Consider the following 13,481-nt stretch of genomic DNA (forward strand, 5'->3'; position numbering starts at 1 on the left):
GTGTTTTTGCTGTCAAATAGATACTAAATTAAGTGGAGATTGTTAATTTGAAAATAGCACATATATTAAATATAAATTTAGGTATGATGCAAATTAGCGACATTAGGCATAATTGGGTATAATAGTAATTAAACAAATTTTCCACTCTCAGGTATGTGGATTATTTTATGGATGCTGTTATTGATCAATTCCTCCAGTCAACAATTCAAACAACAAAAATTTTCCAAAAATCAATAGAATGTCATGAAATTAACAAAAAGTCACATGAGGAGAAACAGTCTTACTCATGAAATTCTCGAAAGCAGTTGTTGTTCTTGTTGAGGCACAAGTGAACATTGCACTTTGAACATTTGATTACAGTCTGGCCCTTACAATTTGGGCGTTTGCAGCGTTGCCGTCCACTTTCAACCACTGGCCAGTGACCCACAGCATCTGAACGGACTTCCAGTGTTGGAATAGCCTTAGCTGGACCTCGATGTTTCTTCTTTTTGAAATCCCTTTCAACATCAGATGAAGGCCACCCCCTCTTCTTCCTTGACATATCCTTGCCTTGCATGCAGAGTGCCTGTGCAACTGATGTTCTAAAAGCTAGTAAATCCTTCTGCTTCTTTCTTGGTACATCCAGTGAATCACAATCACGTCGATACAACAACCAGCTGTTTACAATGACCATATCAACAAAATGAAAAATGAACCTATGATAGTACTTTTTTGACCTTATGTGGATGCGATAATATGCAATTAGTGCATCAAGAGCATCAACGCCGCCCATGAACTTGTTGTACAGGCTGATGATGTTTGGGCATTCTATAGACACTTTCTTTTTTGACTTTCTATCCCATCTTTCTACGTTAGAAACAGGCTGGGCACTGCCAAAAGTGCTGGCAACGATCACCCCTCTATTATCAAACCCTTTTACTGCTCTTATTTCTACATTGACTACAACAACCTTTTTCTCTTCAAATGTCCCTCTTCCCTTCTTCTTCATATCAGTGTCTACGCTGAAACTGCACCCTTGCAGGCGACTTTGCTGCACAGTCCCCAGGGCTGGTATTCCCTTGTTTGCAAGAGCAACAAACAAATCCAAGGAAGAAAACCAGTTGTCAAAATACAGCAAGTGATTGAGACCGCCACAAATAACTTGTGCAAGCTTTAGCACAATGTTTCCACTTGCACCAATGTTAGGTTCTCCAGGTACAGGATCTATTTTCCCTGCAAATATGTCAAATGAATGCACCAGGCCTTTTGTATCACAAGGCACAAAGATTTTGTATCCCCATTTGTATGGCTTCTTGGGGATATATTGCTTTAGACTAGATCTACCTTTCAATGGCACCATTTGCTCATCAATAGACAACATTTGATCTTGTGGGAGACGCTGAAATTTTGGGAGAAGTGAATCAATAATTGGCCTGATTTTGAAAAGCTTATCGTAATTTCCATCATTGTTGGCTGGCATGTTGCTGTTGTCATTGAAATGAATGAATTTTTTAATTTGTTCCCATCTGTCTCGGGATATCACATCAGCCACCTGTGCTACTCGACAGTCACTGGACCAGTACATTCTTGACCTTGGTAAATGTACAACACTCATGTACACTACAGTGCCAATAAACTGCTCCAATTCATTTCGATCCAATCTGAGGGCCCTATTTGGATTTTTTTGCATGCAATACAGATTACTTTCTTCTGCAATACTATCCAAAAGATCAGCATCAAAAAAGTCTCGGAAATACTGAATGGGCAGTCTGATTTCATCAGCATCAGGAAGAGCAGCTTGCCAAATTGGAATGTCCTTTGCAGAGTTCTGTTGTTGCACTGTCTTCCACACTGCCTTTTGCTGTGCTCTCCTTGCAGTAGCAACTGGTCGCCTTCTTGCACCAGTAGCACTGGTGCTAGCAGGTGCATCATTATTGCTGTCAGAGTCTTCATCACTGCTGCTTTCATTGTCAGTACTCTCATTACCACTGCTTTCATCTTCAGAAACATCACCTTGTGATAATGGTGTAGGTATGTAGTCTTCATCACTATCCTCACTGTCACTGAGACAGCTGTCATCACTTTCAACTGGTGGAACCCTGATTTGAAGTCCACCAGCTCGCTTCCCATAGAAAGTTGATGTGTTCATTTAGTTCTGCCTCAAAATAAAGGGCAGAAATCGCATTTATATCTCAGTATGCAATTTTTACATTAATTCTAGAAATTAACTAGGATCAAAATGAAAAGCATTTGAAATCTGTGCACAGGAATTCTAGTTTCTACGATATTGCACCTAAATACAATATTATTCATATGCAGCCATTATTGCCGAATGTAGCGAAAAAGCGACATAGCGAAAACGGCGTATAACTTCTGCAATTTTCATCACATGTAGTCTATTCTGATATGTCAGCACTAGAAGAAAACAATCAGCTTATAAGTATTTTTATCTTAGCGCAATTTACCTCAAATGAGGAGAATTTCTCGAAGTAAGCAGCCAAAATCCACGTGCATGGAAACGGCAGCATCTCGCTTCCATCAGGCGGTTGTAGTTTCCACTATGACCACTAGATGGGAGGAGAAGCGCTTTCAATACAATCCTTGGAACGTATCAAATATGCAGCAACCGGCATAAACGGAATACATGTGCCACCTCAGCTGCATTCAGCCTGGAAGCGGTTTGATGCGAATTCGCGACAATCGTCTACAAGGCCCTTTCTCTGTGCAGTTTTCCATCCATCCATCCATCCATTATCCAACCCGCTGAATCCAAACACAGGGTCACGGGGGTCTGCTGGAGCCAATCCCAGCCAACACAGGGCGCAAGGCAAGGAACCAATCCTGAGCAAGGCGCCAACCCACCACAGGACACATACAGACACCCACACACCAAGCACAAACTAGGGCCAATTTAGAATCGCCAGTCGACCTAACCTGCATGTCTTTGGACTGTGGGAGGAAACCGGAGCACCCAGAGGAAACCCACGCAGACACGGGGAGAACATGCAAACTCTTGCCAAGTGTGGTGGAAGTAACTATTTCGGTGTTCCACGAGGCTTAAAGCGCCCCCTGGCGGTGGCCACAGGTCCCAACGAGTTGGAATGTCTCTCATCCTCTCCCGTGTCCCTCTCCTGCTCCAGGGCGGTTGCCCATTCATGACCCGGAAGACATAAAGGTCACCTTCCGGTCCTTCTATGCGTCCCGGCCGGGTCAGAACCCCAGCCATCTGTGACTATATATACTGTATATACTGCAGTGGGCTGGCTCCCTGCCTGGGATTGGTACCCTGCCTTGCACCCTGTGTTGGCTGGGATTGGCTCCAGCAGGTACACTTGCACAAAGTCAGGGATTTTGTAGGATTATAGTCAGGTGTATGATCAACCAATTATACCAAACAGGTGCTAATGATCATCAATGTCACACGTAGGTTGAAACACAGTCATTAACTGAAACAGAAACAGCTGTGTAGGAGGCTTAAAACTGGGTGAGGAACAGCCAAACTCTGCTACCAAGGTGAGGTTGTGGAAGACAGTTTCATGTCATGGCAAGATTGAGCACAGCAACAAGACACAAGGTAGTTATACTGCATCAGAAAGGTCTCTCCCAGACAAAGATTTCAAAGCAGACTGGGGTTTCAAGATGTGCTGTTCAAGCTCTTTTGAAGAAGCACAAAGAAATGTGCAACGCTGAGGATCGTAGACGCAGTGGTCGGCCAAGGAAACTTAGTGCAGCAGATGAAAGATACATCAAGCTTATTACCCTTCAAAATCGGAAAATATTCAGCAGTGCCATCAGCTCAGAACTGGCAGAAACCAGTGGGACCCAGGTACACCCATCTACTGTCCGGAGAAGTCTGGCCAGAAGTGGTCTTCATGGAAGAGTTGCAGCCAAAATGCCATACCTCCGACGTGGAAACAAGGCCAAGCGACTCAAGTATGCACGAAAACATAGGAACAGGGGTGCAGAAAAATGGCAGCAGGTGCTCTGGACTGATGAGTCAAAATTTGAAATATTTGGCTGTAGCAGAAGGCAGTTTGTTCGTAGAAAGGCTCGAAATCGGTACAATAATGAGTGTCTGCAGGCAACAGTGAAGCACGGTGGAGGTTCCTTGAACGTTTGGGGCTGCATTTCTGCAAATGGAGATGGAAATTTGGTCAGGATTAATGGTGTTCTCAATGCTGAGAAATACAGGCAGATACTTATCCGTCATGCAATACCATCAGGGAGGTGTATGATTGGCCCCAAATTTATTCTGCAGCAGGACAACAACCCCAAACAAACAGCCAAAGTCATTAAGAACTATCTTCAGCGTAAAGAAGAACAAGAAGTCCGGGAAGTGATGGTATGGCTCCCACAGAGCCCTGATCTCAACATCATCGAGTGTGTCTGGAATTACATGAAGAGACAGAAGGATGTGAGGAAGCCTACATCCACAGAAGATCTGTGGTTAGTTCTCCAAGATGTTTGGAACAACCTACCAGCTGAGTTCCTTCAAAAACTGTGTGCAAGTGTACCTAGAAGAATTGATGCTGTTTTGAAGGCAAAGGGTGGTCACACCAAATATTGATTTGATTTAGATTTCTCTTTTGCTCATTCACTGCATTTTGTTGATTGATGAAAATAAATGATTAACACTTTCATTTTTGAAAGCATTCTTTGTTTACAGCATTTTTTCACACCTGTCTAAAACGTTTGCACAGTACTGTATATAAAAATATATATGAACAGCATCGTTGGACTTGGTACTCCAATACTGTTGGTGCGGTGAAAGAGATCGATCACATCCTCGTGGGCAGACACTGGGAGTTCTTGCAAAACTGTAGGGTCTACAGAAGTGCCCAGTTTGTTAATTCTGACCATAGACTTGTTGTTGCTACTCTTAGGATCCAGCTTAGGTCCAGTAGGTTACCACCTGCTAGGAAAATGAGCCTGGACTTGGTCAGACTCCAAGACCAGGCTGTTTGTAATGAGTTTGCATGCAGTTTGTGTGAGGAACTTTCAGATTTGGGTATGACTGCCGATCCTAATGTGATGTGGGAGACCTTCCGTTACAAGACCCTGAAGGTTGCTGAGGGTTGTATTGGTGTTATCGGTGTTCCCAGAAGGTGGTGTTTCATCTCGCAGGGCACCCTGGATATCATCGAGAGGAGTTGCAGTGCACAGCTCAATGGCAACTCTGGTCTGTACCGGGAACTGAGAAGGACGGCTGCGAGGGCTCTGAGGGCAGATAAAGAGGCGTTTGTTAGAGGAATCTGTGAGCAAGTGGCACACCATCTGTGGTCTAGCGACCCACATCCTGCTTGCAGAGGAATCGAAGCATTACGCACATCTGAATCTGTTCCTTGGAGAGTCGCAGTCGCAGCTGATGGAACAGTCCTTACGGATGACACTGCAGTTGTGACCTGCTCGGCTGGCTACTTTGAGCAGTTGTTCAAAGCTGATCCTCCGGCTAGGATGTTGGATATCTCTGGGTCCATGGTTCTTGAGGCTGATCCTCCAATTAGATAGATAGATAGATAGATAGATAGATAGATAGATAGATAGATAGATAGATAGATAGATAGATAGATAGATAGATAGATAGATAGATAGATAGATAGATAGATAGATAGATACTTTATTAATCCCAAAGGGAAATTCACATACTCCAGCAGCAGCATACTGATAAAAAACAACATTAAATTAAAGAGGGATAATAATGCAGGTATAACAGACACACAATAACTGTGTATAATGTTAACGTTTACCCCCCCGGGTAGAAATGAAGAGTCGCATAGCGTGGGGGAGGAACAATCTCTTCAGTCTGTCAGTGGAGCAGGACAGTGACAGCAGTCTGTCACTGAAACTGCTCTTCTGTCTGGAGATGATACTGTTTAATGGATGCAGTGGATTCTCCATGACTGACAGGAGCTTGCTCAGTGCCCAGTCCAATTTATCATCCAGCTGCACTCCCAGGTATTTATAGGTCTGCACCCTCTGCACACAGTCACCTCTGATGATCACGGGGTCCATGAGGGGCCTGGTCCTCCTAAAATCCACCACCAGCTCTTTGGTTTTGCTTGTGTTCAGTTGTAGGTGGTTTGAGTCGCACCATTTAACAAAGTCCTTGATTAGGTTCCTATACTCCTCCTCCTGCCCACTCCTGATGCAGCCCACGATAGCAGTGTCGTCAGCGAACTTTTGCACGTGGCAGGACTCCGAGTTGTATTGGAAGTTTGTTGTACGTATATAGGCTGAACAGGACCGGAGAAAGTACAGTCCCTTGTGGCGCTCTTGTGTTGCTGACCACAATGTCAGACCTGCAGTTCCCGAGATGCACATACTGAGGTCTGTCTGTAAGATAGTCCACAATCCATGCTACCAGGTATGAATGTACTCCCATCTCTGTCAGCTTGTCCCTAAGGAGCAGAGGTTGGATGGTGTTGAAGGCGCTAGAGAAGTCCAGAAACATAATTCTTACAGCACCACTGCCTCTATCCAAGTGGGACAGGGATCGGTGTAACATATAGATGATGGCATCCTCCGCTCCCACCTTCTCCTGGTATGCGAACTGCAGAGGGTCGAGGGTGTGGCGGACCTGTGGCCTCAGGTGGTGAAGCAGCAGCCACTCCATAGTCTTCATCACATGTGACGTCAGAGCGACAGGCCGGAGGTCGTTCAACTCACTAGGACGTAATACCTTTGGGACTGGGGTGATGCAAGATGTTTTCCAAAACCTCGGGACTCTCCCCTGTTCCAGGCTCAGGTTGAAGATGCGCTGTAGATGACTCCCCAGCTCCAACGCACAGGCCTTCAGCAGTCGTGATGATACTCCATCTGAACCCTCTGCTTTGCTGGCACGAAATCTCCTCAGCTCTCTGCTTACCTGGGCTGCTGTAATTGTGGGTGCAGGGGAAAGTCTCTCCTATGCTGGTATCAGCAGAAGGATGGGTGGAGGGTGCAGTACTCCGAGGTGAGAGTGGGTTAGGGTGGCCAAACCTGTTAAAGAAGTTGTTCATCTGGTTTGCTCTCTCCACGTCTCTCTCGATGGTGGCACCCCACTTCGAGGTGCAGCCAGTGATGATCTTCATCCCATCCCACACTTCCTTCATGCTGTTATTCTGCAACTTCTGCTCCAGCTTTCTCCTGTACTGCTCCTTCGCCCGTCCTGACCTGTACTCTGAGTTCCTTCTGCATGAGCTTGAGCTCATGCTGATCACCACCTTTAAAAGCCCTTTTCTTCTGGTTCAAAAGGCCCTTGATGTCACTTGTAATCCATGGCTTGTTGTTAGCATAGCAGCATACTGTTCTTACTGGAACTACAATGTCCATACAGAAGTTGATGTAGCCAGTAGTGCAGTCAACAACCACCTCAATGTTCTCACTATGTGACCCCTGCAGGATATCCCAGTCCGTAGTTCCAAAGCAGTCACTCAGAGCCTGCTCTGCCTCAGGGGACAACTTCCTGAATGAGCATGTGGTTGTAGGTAGCTCCTTCATTCTGGGTTTGTAGTGAGGCTGAATTAGCTGTGAACCACCCAATCTCACTGAGATTGCACAGGTGGTGAACCAGCTGGGGGGGGAAAGGCTGCAGGGATCTGTGGTATCCGGTGTGAATTTCTCCAGGCTGGTGGTAAGGCTGTCCTCCTGGCATTGCAAGCAATCTTTGCTTCCATTTGGGAGACTGGCATCATCCCAACTGACTGGAAAACGGGACTTGTCGTCCCTATCTGGAAAGGGAAGGGTGATCGCCTGGATTGCAGCAACTACAGGGGAATTACACTGCTCTCGGTGCTGGGTAAGGTCCTTGCTAGGGTCATCCTCAATAGGATCCGTGATCACTTGCTCACCTACCAGCGACCGGAACAGTCTGGTTTTACGCCTAAGAAGTCTATCATCGACCGCATCCTGGCACTGAGGGTTCTCATGGAGCGCAAACAAGAATATTGGCAGAGTTTCTTTGCAGCCTTTGTCGATTTTCGCAAAGCGTTCGACTTAATTGATCGAGCTGCCCTGTGGGCCATCCTGAGGGTCTGCAGGATCCCCCTGAGGTTGCTGGATATCATGGCTGGCCTGTACACTGGTACTGCGAGTGCTGTGCAGAGTGGAGGCAGGATCTCTGCGTTTTTCCCAGTTGATTGTGGGTTTCGTCAGGGGTGTGTTCTTGCTCCTACTCTGTTCAGTGCTTGTATGGACTGGGTGTTGGGCAAGGTCATGGGGTCCAGCAGCCATCTGTTGGTGAAGAAAGATTCACGGATCTTGACTTTGCTGACGATGCTGTGATCTTTGCGGAGTCAATGGAGGTTTTGATCGGGGCGCTCGAGAGACTGAGTGAGGAGTCTGAGTGTCTGGGCTTGCGAGTGTCCTGGATAAAAACCAAGATCCAGGCCTTTAATGACCTCTTGGGCAGAGCCATCAGCAGTGTGTCTGTTTGCGGAGAGAGTGTTGACCTTGTTCAGAGGTTTACTTACCTTGGCAGTGACATTCATGTCTCTGGTGACCCTTCCTGTGAAGTCAGTAGATGGTATTGGGAGAGCATGGGGGGTCATGAGGTCGCTGGAAAGGGGTGTGTGGTGCTCCCAATATCTAGGCAAAAGGACGAAGGTCCAAGTCTTTAGAGTCCTGGTGCTTCCTGTCTTACTATATGGTTGTGAGATATGGATGCTATCCAGTGACCTGAGATGAAGACTGGACTCCTTTGGTACTGTGTCTCTCCGGAAAATCCTTGAGTACCGTTGGTTTGACTTTGTGTCGAATGAGAGGTTGCTCATGGAGTCCTGAATGAGGCACATTATCTGCATTGTGAGGGAGTGTCAGTTACGGCACTACGGCCATGTAGTGCGTTTCCCCGAGGGTGATCCGGCTCATAAAATCCTCATTGTTGGGGACCCAAATGGCTGTACCAGGCCAAGGGGTCGCTCACGTAACATCTGGCTGTGGAAGATAGAGGGTCATTTCCAGAGGGTATGACTGGATCACGTGTCTGCCTTGGGGGGTTGCCTACTGGGATCCCGAGCTGTTTTGACGTGTAGTCGGTGCGGCAACACACTGTACCAGTGCATGCTCCCCAACTTGACTTTGTTGCACCTGTAAATAAACCCACTCTTTTTTTGGAAATATCACCTTTTTCTGTCTGTGTCTCCATGTCTGACTTCTCACAGATCTGATCCCAGTCAGTCCTGCACTACAAGACACCCACTGTGTGGTCTGGTGCCAATCTTTCTACTACTTGTGGTATCATTCTTGCATTAACTCTTCAGGTTAGTCAAAAATGAAAGCTTTAAAAATTTTTAACTTGTACCTAGGATATCTGTTATACTTTGTATGTGAGAAGTGTACCACCTGATCATATTGGAGGAATGCAGATCAAGATGACCCAGAAAGATGATAGACATGACAACAGCCAGAATGTAATAGGTGATCAAAAAGAAAAACAGACAAACAAGAAACAATAGAAATATTTGAAGGGTCAAAAGACTTTTTCTTCTTCTTCTTCTTGTTCCTATTCATTTATTTCCACTTCTATGTGGGGTTGATGTGCTTGATTAACCTTCTCTATACAACAAGTAAACGTTTTGAGGCGGCAATAGTCCAAAATGCTAGTGCAAGTGATTTAGACTCCCCCTTTAATTTCAGTTGCTGCTCCCATCATGTGACTTCTCACAATTAGCATTACAATGTAAGACAGAAAAGGGAAGGGCCAAAATAGAACTACTTGTGAAAGGAGAGAATAAAGGACTTGGCATAATCCCGATGTTAACATAATAGAGGGGGGCTAGGAAAGCAAAGAGAGAAGGAGACAACTTGATGAGTGAATATACAACAAACAAAGTAATGGTAGAGAGTATATGACCACACAAACAAAATGTACTATAAAGTATGAACTTACAAAATGAGGAGAAAGTCTTCAAGAAGGCATACAAAGACATAACTATTCTTTGGCTGCCCATAAAATGACTAAGGGACACTGCGTTGTTTACATTGAGTAAATGTTACACATCAGGCTTAGGCTGGCAAAAATTTATTCTACCAGTGAGTCTTCTAAACATCTGTCTGCACAGTAAGGAAATTTGTGCTAATTTTGGAAGGGCTTAGACTATGTAATTAGTATGCCCTTCACCAAATATTCAAAGCATTTCATTGGAATTGCAGTCCTATAGCCATTCAGTCTGCTGTGCTTGGAAACATTAGGAACTAGGGTAATTGACTGACTCTTTCTGGAGCTCATGTATAAAATTACAGCTCGGGGACCAATTAAAGAACTAATTAGAAAACTGGAGAGAGCTAACTGTAACAAGACATCAAAAGCCAACTTGATGTATACCATCAGGCCCCTGTGTTCTGTTGGTTTGGACATGTTGCAGAGATTACTCTGTTTCAGCTGTGCTATGTCCCACCAATGATATACTGGCAGAACATCTCCCTTCCTTATCTTACTGGATGCTAAAGTAAATATATTGAGATTTTAAATAAAATTCATTTACTTCACTGGTATGAGCCCTTAGTAAAGCATGATGCCATTTCACAAACAGATCTCAGAGATTTAAGAATATTATATCCATCAAATATCCAGTGGCTGCATGGATGCACATAGAATCCAGCTCCTTCCTGGACACAGAAGTTTTTCACCAATGAAATGTTACATTGTAATGAATAAACTGTTTAGACAAGTGTTCACTAAAAGATCACAAAATTGTTTACGTTCTTATTTTTACAAGTGAGAATCACTGACTGTGAGAACAGGCCAGATGCCCTTCCTTCCTTCCATTCTTAAAGAACAGAGAAGAGTATTCAATCTGCAAGTGGTATAGGGTGGCTTGGGGCTTTGTTGATGTAACCAGTACAGACATGCTTCATGAAGTTTAGTTTACTCATTAATAAAAAAGTTATTCTCTAGTGTGTGACAAAAATACAAGAGAGGCCTTGAGCTTCAGGAACTTAATGCTCAGTTGTCTATTTATTTAATAGTCCCTACCCAGGTGTTTTCTTAGTATTTTTGAATATTTTGACTAAAGATAATCATGAGAAAAACATATTTAGCTTTTTGCTTTGAAATTTTCTGTATTAAAAATGTTTTTTATTCCTCCTAAACAGCACACATATTAGCTCTTTATTGGGGCTTATGGAACATGTAAACTGTGCAGAAAGTCATATACTCCAGATTGAAACTTGGCAATTCACTACACTTCACTAATCTTCCTGATTTATGATAATTCAATTAATTTAAAAATGAGTGAGAGAAAGACAGAGAGAGGGAGAGAATGAGTGAGAGGGTAATTGCTCATTGTAGTTTGCGACATATGACACATTGCTTACTTATGTATGTAAGTGCATGTATATATCTTGATACATCATAAAATACAGTAAACAGGCTTATTACTTTTTAGGCTGGTGGCTTGCTTAAGTGGCTGAGCAGGTGAAAGGGAAATCATGGAGTCATCCACTTTAAATTTCAATCAATGATTCACTCTATGGTCCCTTATGATATAAATAGGCTGTGCTTCAACTGTATCACTTTGTATCTCAGTTTTTAAATTAAATTAGTTAGCACAGTGGTGCACAGATCAGCACTGCTGTTCCACAACTCTAGGAATACATGTTAAAGTCTTTATCCAATCTCTTTGATCCCTTCTTAATTGTGTATGTTCTTTCACTGTTCATGTGACTTTTTCTGTTATTCACCAAGAATCAATTGGCGTGATACTATTTGCACTAATTTGTCCTCATTATGGTATTATATGATTGTAGTACTAGGGTGTTGTACCGTGTTAGCCATTATGAAGTAGAGAAAAGCCAAGCAAAATGACACCTTTTATTGGCTAACTAAAAAGATTACAATATGCAAGCTTTCGAGGCAACTCAGGCCCCTTCTTCAGGCAAGATTACATTTTATTTTTAGTTAGCCAATAAAAGGTGTCATTTTGCTTGGCTTTTCTCTACTATTATATGATTGAAAGATATAAATAAATATGAAGGCAATGTGGTAGAGTTGTTGAGTAATATGTGCTCAAGTTCAAAGATTTTGCTGTTCTGCTCCACAACTTAAGTTCATGTTTATTGTCAAGTATACATAATACTATGGCAGGGCCTCACAGACACAAGTCCTGAGTACAAATAAAAGGTTTTATTAAATAAAATACCTTACAAAAGGTTTATTTGTAGTCAAAACACAAATCTTTCTCTCTCTCATCGCTCTCTCTCTCTCTCTATCTTTCTATCTTTTTTCCCCTCCACACCTACAATACGAGCTTTGGGCATCCTCCACACTTGATTCTGATCTATCTGGATGAGGCCAAGTTCCTTGTTTTTTCTTAGACTCGGGAGTTCTTCCACTGCCAGGACATAGCCTGTTGGAAACACTTCCAGGTCAATCTGAAGTTCCACAAAGTAGGGATCATGTAACTCTGCGGCACCCAATGGCAGCGCCTATGTAACTCGACAAGGCTGCCCTATCGGACTCCAATTACCAGCATGCCTGGAAGGTGTCCACATATGTACCATTACCAAGGAAGGCTGCCATCTAGCATGTTGGGGGAGTTAGTAGTCTTGCCAGGTTTTCTTACCCGCCCTTCCATTCTACTGGACTCCCAGCCAGGATAATGGTCTTTGGTCCATCCCTGCCAGGAAGCTAACATGTCCACCTGTAAATTGACATTTCAATCCTCTGACAAGGGAGGAAAACATCTTGCCCTTCTTTGAGCCAGTGCCATGGCCCTCTCAGGTAAGGGATCAAAACAAATCTCGACAGGAATGCCCAGGCATGCATGCTGTCCATCACAAAATCTAGGGAAGAATGTTGCAGGTACATTGTTGTGAATATATAAGTACAGTTGGGGCACGAGGATGAGAGGAAAGACAGAAGTGAGTAGTCTCTGTTATAAGATATGAGAAGGAGCTGTACCCCTGAAAGTCTGATCCATTCATCAAGAGAGAGATGAATAGATGACCCAATTCAGTTCCTGAGCAACTGAAAAAGAAGGACAGATGAAGAATGTGTGAATTGTGGAACGAGGCAAACTCAGAGACACAAACAGAAAGAGAGGGGGAGAGCTGGGAAGGTCTATGCACAGAAGTTGGATGTCAGGATTGGGCCTCTGATGACAGTAGATGTGAGGCATAGTCCCAGTCTTGGGAGAAGCGGGAAGACACGTTGAGTTTTTTTGTCACAGTTGCTCAAGAGCAGTTTTTTTTTTTTTTTTTTAACCTCAAAATGAGGTCTGTGTGAAGGGATTCTTTTTAAAAACACGTTGGGTTGATTGGTACTTTACTTTTTTTTTCTTCAAAGACTTAAGGGGACTGTTTTAACTATTTGAAGTGACACTATTTTTTTTTAATTACTGGAATTATTTATTGAAATACACAAATATAAAATGAAACAGTCCATTAATTTGCATTTGGCTGAACAAACAGTAGTCTGATTGCCTCATTCTCTTATTGGAGGTCTCAATACATGACTACATTGTGCCACATTGGGAGAGAGATGCCCATGGCACAGGACACCATAAAAGGTGAAAGTAGACATC

General features: G+C 43.7%; 1 protein-coding gene across 1 annotated transcript; it reads right to left on the reverse strand.

Annotated features, from left to right (window-relative positions):
• Positions 1 to 280: 280 nt before the first annotated feature.
• LOC127529727 (piggyBac transposable element-derived protein 2-like) lies at positions 281 to 2,128 on the reverse strand. Its single transcript, XM_051934318.1, has one exon. The coding sequence runs from the start codon at positions 2,126 to 2,128 to the stop codon at positions 281 to 283; it is 1,848 nt and encodes a 615-aa protein (XP_051790278.1).
• Positions 2,129 to 13,481: the final 11,353 nt, after the last annotated feature.

Source organism: Erpetoichthys calabaricus, chromosome 11 (genome assembly GCF_900747795.2).
Source record: "Erpetoichthys calabaricus chromosome 11, fErpCal1.3, whole genome shotgun sequence".
NCBI lineage: Eukaryota > Metazoa > Chordata > Cladistia > Polypteriformes > Polypteridae > Erpetoichthys > Erpetoichthys calabaricus.

What these genes read in the sequence shown, in the direction of transcription:
- LOC127529727 (XM_051934318.1), bottom strand. Translation starts at nt 2,128, where the DNA reads ATGAACACATCAACTTTCTATGGGAAGCGAGCTGGTGGACTTCAAATC.